Below are 15940 nucleotides of genomic sequence, written 5' to 3' on the forward strand. Positions count from 1 at the left end.
CCTCTACAGGCGGTACGGTTCCAAGACGGTCGCAGACATTCTTTCAAATTTAGATATCTGTGCTTCATACAGCGTGCCAAGCCCCTGACGATGCTGGCACAATCAAAAGCCACTATGTTTGCCCAGGTTAGTGGAAGTGCAGTGATTGAGGGATGGGGGGCAGAGCTCCTTGTCCTGGTTGCCCTTGCTGAAGATAATGTTCATTTCTAATGCAGATTCCCAGTAACAACAGAGGAGACCGTTTGCACAGTCCTAGAGTGCCCCATGGCGCAGAGTGTTAAGCTGCAGTACTGCAGTCCCAAGCTCTGCTCACGACCTGAGTTCGATCCCAACGGAAGTTGGTTTCAGGTAGCCGGCTCAAGGTTGACTCAGCCTTCCATTCTTCTGAGGTCGGTCAAATGAGTACCCAGCTTGCTGGGGGTAAAGGGAAGATGACTGGGGAAGGCACTGGCAAACCACCTCGTAAACAAAGTCTGCCTAGAAACATTGGGATGTGACGTCACCCCATGGGTCAGGAATGAACTGGTGCTTGCACAGGGGACCTTTACCTTTTTAGAGTGCTTCAGTGGGAGGGAAGGCAGCATGGTATAGCCTGATCTCGTCAGATCTCAGAAGCTAAGCAGGGTTGGTACTTGGAAGGGAGACCTCCAAGGAAGACTGCAGAGGAAGGCAATGGCGGACTACCTCTTCTTAATCACTTGCCTTGAAAGCCCCTTGCTGGGATTGCCATAAATCAGCTGCAACTTGATGGCACTTTATACACATGCAGAGTGTTTCAGTAGGTTCCTGGAGACGTGCTCCACCACATCCTCTTTTTGCATGTAATAATTGGGTGTAAATTATAAATGTTTATTGATACGGCACCAGCCAGACAACAATAAATATATACTCTTATAAAATACAAAGTTATAAGGCACCTGGCATACTTATAATAACAATATAAAATTCCTTACATATCGAGAAGTTAAAAGATTAATATTCATTTACGTTTCTGAGGCCCATTCTATGAGCGAGTCTTACAAATGAATGCACAAAATTTAGCAACCTGCTTTGTGACTGAGGCATCCCCCTCCCAAAGTAAGTACTTGGTTTTTCCCTCTTCAGAGCTAGCAGTAGTTTTTTTAAGTGAGGGAACTATGAACTTTAGTCTAGCTTCCTCATTAAAGGGACACTTAAGGAAAGCATGTTCGACTGTCTATTTCTCCCAACTTGCAGGGGCAGAGTCTCTCTGATCTCGGTACCTTCTTATATCTACCTTCTAAAATAGCTGAAGGTAGGGCTGTACATCTTGCCATAATAATTGGGTGTAATTCTACGTCAGCATCCTAACAAGCACAGCATAAAAATCAGAACGGAAACTTTTGCAAAGGAGTGAACATTTTCAGCTGTTCAAACTCCTCCACTAATGGCGTGATTGCGACAGGAGAGGCTCCCCCCCCCCATGACATTGGTCTTTTATGCATGGCTATTTCACTCACCGACACCCCTCCGATGACTTTGGGTCTTTGTTGTGATTATGCATGCCGTTTCTGACCATCAGAGGTCGCCTCGCTCTCCCCCTGCGATTCCCCGTATTTTGCCCACCTTTTAAAATTTGAGATAAATATTAATTGTGTTTATCCTAAAATTGTAAAATTGTTCATTTCTTTGTTTCTTTGCTCCCCTATATTATGAATGCTTAATACTTTGTCAATGAGCAATAAAGATTCAACAATTCGAGATAAAACAGGTCCCTCAAAACGTGGTCAAAAAGCGGGGAAACAGAGGGGGAGAGAGAGGCGACCGCTGACGGTCGGAAATGGCATGCACAATCCAAACAAAGACCCAAAGTCATCGAAGGGGTGACAGCGAGGGAAACAGCCATGCATAAAAGACCATAAAGGAGTAGGATGACTGAAAATGTACATCCAAAGAGGCACAACCTGGACACATGGACACATGAAGCTGCCTTATAATGAATCAGACTCTTGGTCCATCAAAGTCAGTATTGTCTACTCAGACAGGCAGCGGCTCTCCAGGGTCTCAGGCAGGGGTCTTTCACATCACCTACTTGCCTAGTCCCTTTAACTGGATATGCCGGGGATTGAACCTGGGACCTTCTGCATGCCAAGCAGATGCTCTACCACTGAGTTACGCCCCCTTCCCAAAAGGACAGTGAACTTCCTTGGTGGTCTCCCATCCAAGGACCAGCCATGGGTGCCTTGGCTTTGCTTCTGAGATCCAATGAGATTGGGACAGCCTGGACCGCCCAGGTCAGGGACAAAACAAACGAATAGTAAGACATAAATGAACCAAGCGGTCAAATATAAACCATGCTAGGCTCGTGACTCAGTGGTATTGGGGGTGTTAAGAGGACGTAAAGAGTTTCCCGGTCACGCTATTCTTGATTTGCTAATTTTATTCACACCTGCTTATATTCTGTCTCTTCGCTCACTCTCATGTGGCTCACTCATCAGCTCTCAGTTTAGCAAACAATGATCCAAGGGTAGTCGACATTAGTATGACTCTGGTACTAGAAAACACACACACACATTTTGATCTAGGGTGGCTACAAGAAGGGAAGGTAAACAAAAAGCGTGTGTACTCAAGCAGACCATCGCAGAGACCGTTACAAACTCCTATGTAGAAGCATGTGTCTGTAGGAGCATAAAATGACCCCTGCTGGATCAAACTGGTGGTCCATGAACACATGAAGCTGCTTCATACTGAATCAGATCCTTGGGTCCATCAAAGTCAGTATTGTCTACTCAGACCGTCAGCAGCTCTCCAGGGTCTCAGGCAGAGGTCTTTCACATCACCTACTTGCCTAGTCCCTTTAACTGGAGATGCCGGGGATTGAACCTGGGACCTTCTGCATGCCAAGCAGATGCTCTACCACTGAGTTACGGCCCTTCCCCATAAAAGATCACCAGTCTCAGCAGAGACACATTGTAAGAAGACCAGACCAGACCAGTATGTCATACAGAGACGGAGGCATAGGGTACACACATGAAGCTGCCTTATACTGAATCAGACCCTCGGTCCATCAAAGTCAGTATTGTCTACTCAGACCGGCAGCGGCTCTCCAGGGTCTCAGGCAGCGGTCTTTCGCATCACCTACTTGCCTAGTCCCTTTAACTGGAGATGCCGGGGATTGAACCTGGGACCTTCTGCATGCCAAGCAGAAGCTCTACCACTGAGTTATGGCCCTTCCCCATAAAAGATCACCAGTCTCAGCAGAGACACATTGTAAGACCAGACAAGACCAGTATATCATACAGAGACGGAGGCATAGGGTACACACATGAAGCTGCCTTATACTGAATCAGACCCTTGGTCCATCAGAGTCAGTATTGTCTACTCAGACCGGCAGCGGCTCTCCAGGGTCTCAGGCAGAGGTCTTTTGCATCACCTACTTGCCTAGTCCCTTTATCTGGAGATGACAGGGGATTGAACCTGGGAGGTTTTGCATGCCACTCAGCCACGGCCCCTCCCATCTAGTCCAGGCCTCCTGGTGTTCAACTGGCTGCACATAGGGCCAAGAACCAGCCTAGGGGGTAGGATTGCCAACCTCCATGTACTAGCTGGAGATCTCCTGCTATTACAACTGATCTCCAGCCAATAGAGATCAGTTCGCCTGGAGAAAGTGGCCGCTTTGGCAACTGGACTCTATGGCATTGGAAGTCCCTCCCCAAACCCTGCCCTCCTCAGGCTCCGCCCCAAAAACCTCCCACTGGTGGCGAAGAGGGACCTGGCAACCCTACAAAGGTGACCATGACCCTGGATCTTGGTCCCCTCGCCCTGGTCAGAGAGAAGAAGGAGACCACCCATGAATAGTAAGCAACTGCAGAGGATTTCCTCCACTGACTTGTTCCTAACACTTTAGTCACATGAACACAGGAAGCTGCCTTATATGGAATCAGACCCTCGGTCCATCAAAGTCAGTATAGTCTACCCAGACAAGCAGCGGCTCCCCAGGGTCTCAGAGGTAGAGGTCTTTTACATCACCTAGTCTCTTTAACTGGAGATGCCAGGGATTGAACCTGGGACCTTCTGCATGCCAAGCAGATGCTCTAGGACAGGGTGGGAGCGTCAGGCCAGGAGGCGTTTAAGGCCCGCGAAATCATTTGGTCTGGCCCTTCGTTGGTCCTGGCAGATCTCTAGCTCAGAGGGATCTAAGACTGGTGATCCTCCCCCTCCCGCAGACAGGCATACCCTCTATTCAAGGCGGATGTGAGTTTGTTTTGCCAAGGAACCCTTTCCCCCCCTTGCAGAAGAGTCGTTAGCAATGGAGCTGCTAGGACCGCCCAAGAAACTGTGTTAACCCTTTCCCACCTGGGCCATGGAGAAACGTATTCCCTCTGTACTACAAGAGGGCTGGGGGCGGAAGTAGTGACAATGGAGGGATTAAAGGAGTCAGGGCCAGAATGTCTGTGAGGGGGGGGAGCGAGTTCTTAGCCAGTGTGTCCTCATTTCATCCCTGCAGGCAGAGGTAACAGCAGCCGGCTGTAGAATCCGGCCCCAACCATGCGGAGCAGGAGCAACTCTGGCATGCGGCTGGACGGCTACGCCCGGCTGGTGCAACAGACCATTCTGTGTCACCAGGTGGGCAAGTGCACCACTGGTTGGAAGCCTGCTTGCTAGCCCATGCCGGGGGGCGGGGGGGTCATCTGGGGCAGCTGCCTGCTTGGGGCTTGGTCAGCTAATTTTTAAGTTGATAATTTTGTAAGGCCCGCAAATGATGTTATAAATATCCAAATGGCCCTTGGCAGAAAAAATGGTTTCCCACCCCTGCTCTAGAATAATCCTGCATTGGATGATCTGGACAGGGATGCTCTAGGCTGATCCTGCTTTGAGCAGGGGATTGGACTAGATGGCCTGTATGACTCCTTCATGATTCTATGATTCAGATGCTCTAACAGTGAGCCGCAGCCCCTCCCCAAAGTCCAAAGCAGAGTTACCTTTCTAAACCTGTTGACAGTGAATGGACTTAGAATGGTGTAACTCTGATTTAAGACAGCACTGCAAAAATGACCAGCTGGGGCTTTGTGTCATCACTAGACACTCATGACCATGGACTGGGGGGGGGGGGGGACCAGTAGAAAGCTGCAAGCTGGATTGTCCAGTTCTGGCCACAAATGCCCTCTGCGTTGCATGGGGCACCCTTTCCCCACCCAGCTCTGCAAGGCTGTGTCTGTATACGTGGAGTGTTCTAACATGGGAAGGGAGTACTTGGCAGCCATCTGACAAGCTCAAAGCAGCAATTTAAATCTTCCTCTCCTCTCCATCAAAACCACCCCATCTCCGTGCTGCCAGGCTAGCAATCTGTGAAAAAATCCAGAGTCCCCGAGGCAGAAGGAAGCTCCCACCTAGTAACCGAGCTATTTATAGCTCTTTGACCTGGAAACGGCAAACCTCTGGCTCCTTGGCCATTGGCTGGCGGCTCCTGGATTCTGTACTTGCTCTTCACACTTTTGAGGGCATCTGTCAACACTGGGCTGACGTTTCTTTTCCAGTGCAGTGACTGTAAGCCCACTGGAGGGAAGAGCTTATTAGGAACATCCAAAGTTGCTTTATACTGTCAGATCGTTGAGCTGTCTAACAGAGTAACGTCTTCTCTGCTTGGCGTTGGCCTCTAATCTTTCCCAGTCTTGCCACCTCAAAAAGTCAAGGGCCAAACCCAGGATTTACGTATGTACAAGTGCATTTGAAGAAGAAGAAAAGTTGGTTTTTATATGCCTACTTTCTCTACCACTTAAGGGAGACTCAAACTGGCTTACAATCACCTTCCCCTCCCCACAACACACATCCTCTGAAGTAGGTGGGGCTGAGAGAGCATGACTAGCCCAAGGTCACCCAGCTGGCTTCATGTTTCGGAGTGGGGAAACTAACCCAGTTCACCAGATTCGCCTCCGCCACTTATGTGGAGGAGTGGGGAATCAAACCCGGTTCTCCAGATCTGAGTCCACCGCTCCAAACCATCACTCTTAGCCACGACACCACAATGGAACACCCAAAGTTGCTTTATTTATTTATTTTATTGCATTTTTAACCCCGCCCTCCCCAACCCGAAGGTCGGGCTCAGAGTGGTTTACAAGATCCAAAATATAATAAAAACAATGAAACATTTTAGAATACAATTTTAAACAGCCCAGATCAATCTAATAAATAGGACAATAATGCCCCCCGATGGCACTAAAAAAAAAAAAAGCTATCTGCAGCCAGTAGATGAATCCAAGATGGTATAAGCGGGTCCCCATTGGAGATACTGTCAGATCATTGACCTATCTAACAGAGTAGAGTCTTCTCTGATTGGCATTGGCCTGTGATATTTCCCAGGCTTGCTACCTTGAGAAGCCGAGGACCGAACCTGGGATTTACGTATGTACAAGTGCATTTGCCTGTACATGTGTAATTGTATGAAAGGCAGTCAAAAGATGCCTAGGCAGAATCACTTGAATACATGAAGCTGCCTTATACTGAATCAGACCCTGGGTCCATCCAAGTCAGTATTGTCTACTCAGACCAGCAGCAGCTCTCCAGGGTCTCAGGCAGAGGTCTTTCACATCACCTACCTGCCTAGTCCCTTTAACTGGAGATGCCAGGGATTGAACCTGGCACCTTCTGCATGCCAAGCAGATGCTCTACCCTGAGCCACGGCCCCTCCCCTAACACGGATTACTTACTTTTCATTCCTCCTCCTTCCTAATCCTCTCTCATACCCTTTGCAAGTTTTCTGTGCCATGGCCATCACTAAATTCCGCGGCGGCGAATGCCACAACGACTCATTCAGCAAAGAAGTACTTCTGTTTGTCTGTCCTGAATCCACTGCCCAATCAGCTTCAGAATGATGCAAGCATAGCAATTTCTGTCCTTTCGGTTCTTACGGACGGACTTAAGCACTGTCAAATAACAACTGACTCATGGTGACCCCAGCAAGGGGCTTTCAAGGCAATTGAGAAGCGGAGGTGGTTTGCTCTGCAGAGTCTTCCTTCGTGGTCTCCCTTCCAAGCACCGACCCTGCTTCTGAGATCTAATATTCTATGATTCTTTGGGACCTCCCAATGTTTTCTAACTGGCCTTAGTCCCCAAGATGGCCATTTTGTGGTTAGCGGCACATACCCACTCTCATGGCAACCATTTTTTGCTACTATCTGTTCTCAAAAATCTAAAAGTTCCTACAGGCTCAATATGCTTGGGAGACACCTGGGCTTGCAATAAGGTCAATGTTGACTGAACAAAATGCCGGTACTTTACTGGTGGATAAATTGGCCCAGGCAGCTGATCACTCTGCTGGAGGTTCCCCACTACTTTGGACAGGCCAAATTTATCAGTTACTAGGGCTAGATTTGCCTGGTTGGCAGCTAAAATAAGACAAAATGCACTTAAGACTCTAGAATAACCAATCTATGATTAGAATCTCTGTTTTATGTATACTTTGGAGGACTTTATCGCTTTATTCCAGTTTTTAATCTCCACTACATCTTTATCTTTTGTATTATCAGTTCATAACTACTTATGTATATAGTTAATTACAATTTTGGGGGGATATTTGATGGTCTATGACTACAAATAAAGTCTGTATTCTGTATACTCTGGACAGGTACGTAGAAAAGAAGGGGGTATTCAGCCCTCCTCAGAGAGATCGCTTTCCCCCTAGTCTTGTGAGAAACCAATGACTGTGTGGTACTGTGAGCAGGAGCAGAAATAGATCCCTGAAGACCTAGATTTTGGTTACAATGTGCTATGTCGTTCCCAGAACCCAGGGAAATCTGATCATGCCATGTTCATAGGGCTGACATCTAAACGTTCCTACAGGCTCAATAGGCTTGGAGCGGCCTGAGCTTGTAATAAAGTCAGTGTTGACTGAGCAAAACGCTGGTACTTTACTGGTGGTTAAACTGGTCCAGGCAGCTGATCACGCCGCTGGAGGTTCCCCATTTAGGGTCGCCGGGTCCTTCTTTGCTACCGGTGGGAGGTTTTTGGGTGGAACCTGAGGAGGGTGGGGTTCGGGGAGGGGAGGGACTTCAATGCCATAAGAGTCAAATTGCCAAAGCGGCCATTTTCTCCAGGGGAACTGATCTCTGTCAGCTGGAGATCAGTTGTAATAGTGGGACATCTCCAGCTAGTACCTGGAGGTTGGCAACCCTATCTCCGCTACTTTGAACAGGTGCGTAGAAATGAAGGGGGCATTCAGTCTTCCTTCTTCCCTCCGGTCTTGTGAGAAACCAATGACTGTGTGGTACTGTGAGCAGAAGTAAACAGATCCCTGAAGACCTAGATTTCAGTTACAATGTGCTATGTCATTCCCAGAACCCAGGGAAATCTGATCTTGCCATGTTTATAGGGCTGACAGATTGATCTCTGCCTTCTTATTGGTACTGTGCAACAAACACAAAACCTTGGTGAACTTGGGGGGCACAGGCAATTATGAAAAGGGCACCAAGCACCATACCCACATACACTGCTAGCCAAAGCCTAAATATTTAACACAGCAACTGTGTTTGGCCTGTCCCAATTGTGGCTGCTACAGTACTAACAAGATCGGGGTCTGAGTCGCTTCTATAGCTTGTGTGTCTCCAAAATCTAACCCTGCAGCTGCTGGAACAGAATATGCTTTTAATGTCATGAAAGAAAGTATTTCTTGGATTGGTGGACCTTGATCTGGAGGGTGAGAGATTCAAAACAGATAAAATGAAGTATTTCTTCACACAATGCATAGTTAAATTGTGGAACTCCCTGCCCCAGGATGTGATGCTGACTGCCAACTTGGAAGGCTCTAAGAGGCGAGTGGACATGTTCATGGAGGAGAGGGATATTCATGGCTACTAGCAAAAATGGATACTAGTCATGATGCATACCTATTCTCTCTAGGATCAGATGAGCATGCCTATTATATTAGGTGCTTTGGAACACAGGCAGGACAATGCTGCTGCAGGCATCTTGTTTGTGTGCTTCCTGGAGGCCCCTGGTTGGCCACTGTGTGAGCAGACTGCTGGACTTGATGGGCCTTTGGTCTGATTCCAGCATGGCCTTTCTTATGTTCTTATGCGAAGTAGGTTAGACTAAGAACAAGTAGCCATGTGAAGTCCTTGGCAGAACGGAGACCTGAAATCTTCCAGATCCTAGTCTGACATTCTGTCCCACTATACCACCACTGGCTCTCACCTTTGAAAGGAGTGGGAGGGTTCACGACACTCTTTTCTCCACGGTAGCCTTGAACTGACAAAATCAGGAGAAATTGTTTGGTGTCCACAAGAGGGGCGAAGAAGGGAAGCCCCCGTATTTATACACACCACTTCTCAGGCATGGTTCCCCCCACTGCGATCCTAGAGGTCTCCCTGGATGCTGAGTGGTAAACATTCTAGTGGTCTGTTTTCAGAGCAATCATTTTGCAAGTTCAGTTTCTCATTGGAAGAGAGCCAGCATGGTGTAGTGGTTAAGAGCAGTGGTTTGGAGTGCTGGATTCTAATCTGGAGAACCGGGTTTGATTCCCCACTCCTCCACATGAGCGGCGGAGGCTAGTCTGGTGAACTGGGTTGGTTTCTCCATTCCTCCACATGAAGCCAGCTGGGTGACCTTGGGCCAGTCACAATTCTCTTAGAGCTCTCTCAGCCTCACCTACTTCACAGGGTGGAGGAGAAGGGAAGGTGATTGTAAGCCGGTTTGATTCTTCCTTAAGCAGGAGAGAAAGTCTGTGTATAAAAACCAACTCCTCTTCTTCTTCTTATGGCGCTCTTCCATGCATTTACAAATGTAGTGCTTGAGCACGGGGGGAGCAGGCAGCCCAAGACAAGCAACTGGCAACAACTAATCCTCCAGACCCACCACGGATCCCGTTTCCAGCTAACTGGAAACACGCAGACTTGTGTCTCCTCTGGATACATTCCAACCACCTAATTATTTCCTATAGGCCCCCCACCCAAGCAGGTGGGTTGGATCTTGTAGCCACCAGACGAAGACCACTGCTCAAGCGCTGTGCACTACCAAAGCCTTTAGCGAAAGTAACTTTCCAAAGGAGACGCTTGCAAACGAATTTTCCATAAGGTACAGTGCAACCCCAAGCCAAATTATACCTTTCTGAAGTCCACCGATTTCAAGGTGTAACTCTGTTTAGGATTGCACGGTTAGTTTCCCAAGTGCGTAAATGATATCTTCATACTTAGACACAATATTTAGATGCTGACCGTGTTACGGTCACCATGCAACACCTTATTTCCACAACAGTGACATTTTCAAAATTCTGCAGTTGACTACAGATCGGGCTGTCAACTGATCGAGGAAACGGTACTAAATAGTTCTACTCAGAAGTATTCAACTGGGGACGGGGGCTTAAACCCACAAAAGCATTCTTAGGACTGCAGCCTTAATTACCAAGTACAACCGATAGGACTGTACTACTGAAATGGCGGTTCCATGCCCGGTTGCAGGCTATTTCCTGGCGGCCAGCCAGGCCCCTGCAGGGGCCACATATCTGCAACTTTTCAACCATCCTTAATCATAATGCTCCCCACATGAGGTTCCCCATGTGTCACTCAGGAATTACGCACCCCACTTTTAGAAACTGAGCTATGGGAAGAGCTCACTACGTAACAGCGGGTCAGAATTTCCCCTGACTGAGATGATAACTCGTCTCCAGACTGAAACGGGTCGAGGTGCATCTCCACCAACTGAAACGGCAGGCCTGCATAAACACAGCGAGCCCAAATCACACAAGCCGACTTAAGAGTGGGCTTTTCCTCGGCGAACTGACATGCAGAACTGGTAGAAACCCTGAGGCTGGGCGAGTCCCACGCTCCCAGCTAACTCACCCGTCTGTAGACGTCATCCCGGGTGGCCTCATACTTCTGTTGCATGCGCTCCTCCAAGAAGTAGATGCGCAGCTTGAGGCTGAAGTTCTCCTTCTTCAAGTCATTGAGGTGCTGGGACAGAGTACGGAATCCGTTAGACATGGTTGGGGATCCATATGGGGCGGGGGCGCTCCACACACCCCTTTCACTCCGGCAACATGGCCGAAGCGGAGAAGGGAAAGGCAAGGCCCCCACGAGAAGGGTTACAGCGGCATGGCTCGTAGGGCCTAAGGAGACATGGGGACAAGCTCTGGAGCTCTGGGCGTCGGCTGCCCGGTGGCTTCGCCTTCGCTGCTCCGACTCCGGAGCGGCGCATGGGCTCACTTTCCTTTTTTACCTCCAGGCGGTATTTGTGGAATCCCTGGCAGAGGCTCATCCTGCGGGAGCCCAGACACAAGTGGCGTAATCTGAGCCGGGCCTCGGTGGTTCCACTGTCACCTCCCAGCTGTCCCCCCTCACCAACTGCAGGAGATTAACAGCTCCCCGGGTGAGAGAAACAGGGCGAATGTTGGCAGCAGAGACAGCTTGTGGCGAGGTCGAGTGTGGGGTGGGTAATATGATCAAGGTACGGCTTGAAGGGGAAAGGAGAGACGCTCCCCCAATCCCACTGAGGATCTGGTTTCCCCACATAAATCCTGCCCTCAGAGAAGAGAACTAGCTTGACCTCCCTCCCCTTCTCGAGCCTCAAAGACAACATGGTGTTTTTCAGGTGGAACCCCAAATAAAACAGGGGTTCCCAAAGCGACCGGTATGTTCCTGATCCGACCAATAAAACCAGGTTGTGCTAGGGAACCAGCACTGGGGTCGGAAAAGTTGACACGGTCCAGAATTCCCCCAGGCTTTGGCACATCCCAGGTGGGGCCTGGAATTCCCTTGGAAATACAACTGATCTCCAGGCTACGGAGAAAATGGCATCTTCCAACGGTAAACTCTATGGTATCACATCCCCATCGAGCACCTTCCCGTCCTCAAACTCCATCCTCCCCAAGACACCACCTCCATATCTCCTGGAATACACACACACCACTGATGATCTGTAGAAATGCTGCTCTAAAAGAAAAAGACCCTTCTGAAACTTTCTGCTCCTTTTTCCCAGCAGCCATGTCAGTGGCTGTGGAGAAGGTAGGTGCGTGAAGGTTTCCCAGTGACCACTATCTGATGCTGGGAGAGGAGAAGATTTGGAGAGGGGAGGGAGCTCAAAGTGGCATTGCGTGCATCAGCCTTACCAAATGCTTGCAGATTTTAAATTTTCTAATAGGCTATTCTGTGTTGAGGGGAAAATTAGATCAGTTGGTCTACCTTTCGATTCTCTTTTCATGCTCTCAGCTACAGGTGCATTCCAAATGGTAAAATGTAGACTTTTGGCGATTTAACACCAAAATGTTAATAGTGCTGCAAATAAAACTTGCTCCCCCCCTTAGTCTGGAGATCTCTTTAGAAGGAGGTCTACCAGCCCCATATTTCTCTGCTCTGCAAGCCCCACAGCAACCACAGCCTTCTCCCTTGTGAGATTCAATGTCTTGCCATCTGCAATTCTGCATGGGAGATTTCAAAATCTACCTCATGCTGCTAGGACTTGCCCCTGTGGGAGGAGTTGTATTGAAACCATCGACACGGATGCTTTTTTACTGTTCTTACTATGCAGAAACTTGATCCAAATTTTTAACTCCTATCTCGGCAAACAAGACAGGACTTTCTGATGCTGCTAAGGTGTCCTTTCTCCTGAATAATAGTTCTTCCAGTATAAGGGTGAAAGTGGCCAAATTCTTGCACAGAGTTATAAAAAAGTGCGCTTTGATAAAACTCAGAGGCGAAGGCTGCTCTATAACTGCCACAGTTTTGCTTATGCAATTTGTTTTAACTGTTTGACTTGTACATTATATGCCATTAAAGGTTCTGGTGTTGGTACTGGTGTGCGTCAACCAGGTTTCCCTTAAAATTGGTTTCCTGGCCTTCCTGGCATTTGTTTCCTACCCCAAGTAGCAGCAAATTCATCAGACCCTGTTTCTTTGGCAGCGTGGTCCTGCAGCCAACCCCTTTCCCTCTTGGGATTGCTTCTTTCTACCTTCAGCTCTGCTCTCACGCTGCATCAACAGCCCACAAGGCATCTTGCTTCGGTGCTCCTTAAACGAATCACCATTCTTCCAGAGAATCACATTTTTTGTTGTTGTTGCAATGAATGGATCACAGAATGTGCAACTGACACAGATCTGAGCTAGCGCCGCTACAGTGGCAGCACAAACATGCTTCTTGCCATTGCTTGGATTGTCTCTTTAAGACTTCAGCTGAGCTCTCAGCAGAAGCTAAGGCAAAACGTTTCACTTCTAGTTGTTGTTTTGGTGTAAGACAGATCCTTTGCTTTTTTGTAAAAACGTGAATACGTGTATGCAGCTAAGCCTTTTTATTAAAAAGCCACAAAAAAGCCTTTTATTAAAAAGCCACAAGGGAGTGAAGACACTGGCCTTTTATGTACAGGCTGTTTCCGTCACCCCCTGACCTACTCCAAGGCTTTGTTTTCATTATGCACGTTTTCTCCGACCTTTAAAAGTTGCCTTGCTCTCCCCTCACGTTTTCCCAGTGTTTTCTGGATGCTGTTTTAGGCCAAATGGGCCTCGATCCCAAATTGAAAGCTGGTCCTGTGCATACTTTTCAATTCGGGACTTTCTCCCCACGCCCTCGCTTCCCCCTCCCACTTGTCTTTCCCTCTCATCCAACCCCTCCCCTCAAAACCATCTTTTTTGTTTGTTTGTTTGTTTGCAAGGGAGGCTGCTTATTTGGTCAGTTTCACAGCAAGTGTTGGTCAGTTTCAGACCTTGGCCAGATGGTACAGGTTTTTTTTCCCTTGGGAAAGCAGGACTAGCAATATAACTCTGGAATAATAACAAATGACCTATGCAGCTGCTTATTTGGTCTGTTTCACAGAGAGTGTTGGTCAGTTTCAGACCTCAGCCTTATCGAACAGAGCTGGGCTGATTTGCCACCCTCCCCTTAAACGCGTCCTTTTTAGGATAGGCATGAAAACCTTTTTTTTTTTTGCACCAACACTGCCCAGGCAACCCTAACTATGTTCATGTGTACATATTTCAAAATAACACTACAGCCAATCTAGCGATCTACCGCTAGAGTGTATGCCTGAACCAAAAAGAGTGGGGGGGGGGGCAAGCCACGAAAACCACTCCCCCATTAGTTCAGAAGCTCCGTATCTCTGCTGATGCATAATTTCACTCCGATTATGTCTGGAATTTTCTTCGGGGGGAAAAGCTCCTGTGCATAGTGCTTTGAGAATTTGATTGGAAATACTGTGCATTGAGAGAGCAGCTTATCCAATGGAAACAACCCGTGCATAAAAGGCCATTGAGACAGCTCCCTCTAGGGCTGGAAATAACAGGTGTCTTGCACCAAGGCTACACACACTTCTAACACAGCAGTGCTCAGCAAAGAGGCGTATTTGCGAAGGAAGCGATAGAGCGCAACGAAGGACTCGCAGGAAGATTGCACAAAGGGAGAAATGGTGCCAGGCTGCAAGCCCAACTCACAATAAACATTCATTGTTCCATTGCCTGAGGCAGCCTTTTGTTTGCTGGTGCTGTTTTTCTGATTCTCCAATCCAAGCCCCACAGCATTTTGTTGTTTTATTAAGAACCTTTGCAGTTACACTGAGTTGTTTTATCATATTTTGCACTCCAATTATCAATTGACCAAACAGTCTTTCTCATACCTGTAATCCTCCCAGATTCCCCCCTGGATTATTCTCCCGACCTTACCCACCGCTTCCGAACAACTGCCTGTAGGCCATACTGTGGCTTTTTTATTGCAACTCTATGCACCATCAGAAACTGGAATTAGATTTTTATTGTAAACTGTTTAGGGCTCTTTTAATGCATTGTTTTATGGGAATTGATTGTTTTATTGTATGCTTGTAGATTGTGTGAGCCGCTCTGATAGGGTTGCCAACCTCCAGGTACTAGCTGGAGATCTCCTGCTATTACAACTCATCTCCAGCCAACAGAGATCAGTTCCCCTGGAGAAAATGGCCGACTTGGCAACTGGACTCCATGGCACTGGGGTCCCTCCCCTCCCCAAACCCCGCCCTCCTCAGGCTCCACCCCCAAAAACCTCCCACAGGTGACAAAGAGGGACCTGGCAACCCTATGCTCTGAGCCCAGCTTGCTGGGGTAGAGCGGGTTATAACTTTGGGTGAAAACGCATGGTCGCTTTATCCTCCTTTAATCCCTGTTTTAGCCAGGATCGAACACACATTAAGCGAAACGCATGCGTTCGATCCTGGCTGAATCCTGGCTGAAGCAGGGATTAAAAGAGGATAAAGTGACCATGCGTTTTCACCCATTGATTAAATAAATAAATAAATAAATAAATATGTGTTAGAGTCCTGCTCAGTTTCCTTACCTTCTCAAGATTTCGCAAGGTCTGCGTTTGCACTGTAGAGCTCTGCTCCAAGCCTCTCAAGAGGTGGCTGTAAGGCAGGGGACTCTCCGGGCCGCTCACAGCCTGAGCTTGTACCGTGGAATAGGCCATGCTCAGGTCATCCACAGAGGGCATCTGCGACAATGGAGGACCCACACTGAAATAGCCCAGGGTTGGTGGCGACATCTGGTGTCTCTGCTCCGGGGTGTCGTTAACATGCGCTGAGTAGATGTGGGTGGTGGAGGGAGAGAGGAAGATGAAAGAAAAACAAGTCAGGATGCGGGGATTTCTTCTTCGTGGCCAAACTACCCTGCAGCCCCACTATTTTCTTGGTGATATATTTCTTATTTGTATTGGTATTTTATATATAGACAAGAGATAATTGCTATTTGCTTTTCAGAATATACATTCACGTATATTGTTTCTCTGCAACTTCTTATTCTTAGGCAGAAGATGGATCTAAGAATTGGTATGGGTTCCACAGAAAAGCTTTTTTTTTTGCCGTCAAGTCACAGCCAACTTCTGGCGATCCCATGGGATTTACAAGGCAAGAGGTGTTCATAGGTGGTTTGCCATTGCCTGGATCTGCATCGTAACCCTGGATTTCCTTGGTGGTCTCCCTTCCAAATATTAACCAGTGCCAACCCGGATGAGCTTCGAAGGCCTTTCGTGCATTGGCTGTTTTC

At 48.0% G+C, this 15940-nt stretch overlaps 1 protein-coding gene across 1 annotated transcript in view; it reads right to left on the minus strand.

Annotated features, from left to right (window-relative positions):
• PDE4DIP (phosphodiesterase 4D interacting protein) overlaps nucleotides 1-15389 on the minus strand; it is a 139766-nt gene extending 124377 nt beyond the window's left edge. Inside the window, exons 1-2 of the mRNA XM_056844684.1 lie at nucleotides 15237-15389; nucleotides 10791-10901 (exon numbers count right to left, since the gene is read on the minus strand). Of these exons, the coding sequence (XP_056700662.1) occupies nucleotides 10791-10901; nucleotides 15237-15389 (264 nt within the window). The remainder of the gene's footprint in view (nucleotides 1-10790; nucleotides 10902-15236) is intronic.
• Nucleotides 15390-15940: the final 551 nt, after the last annotated feature.

Source organism: Euleptes europaea, chromosome 2 (genome assembly GCF_029931775.1).
Source record: "Euleptes europaea isolate rEulEur1 chromosome 2, rEulEur1.hap1, whole genome shotgun sequence".
NCBI classification, from domain to species: domain Eukaryota; kingdom Metazoa; phylum Chordata; class Lepidosauria; order Squamata; family Sphaerodactylidae; genus Euleptes; species Euleptes europaea.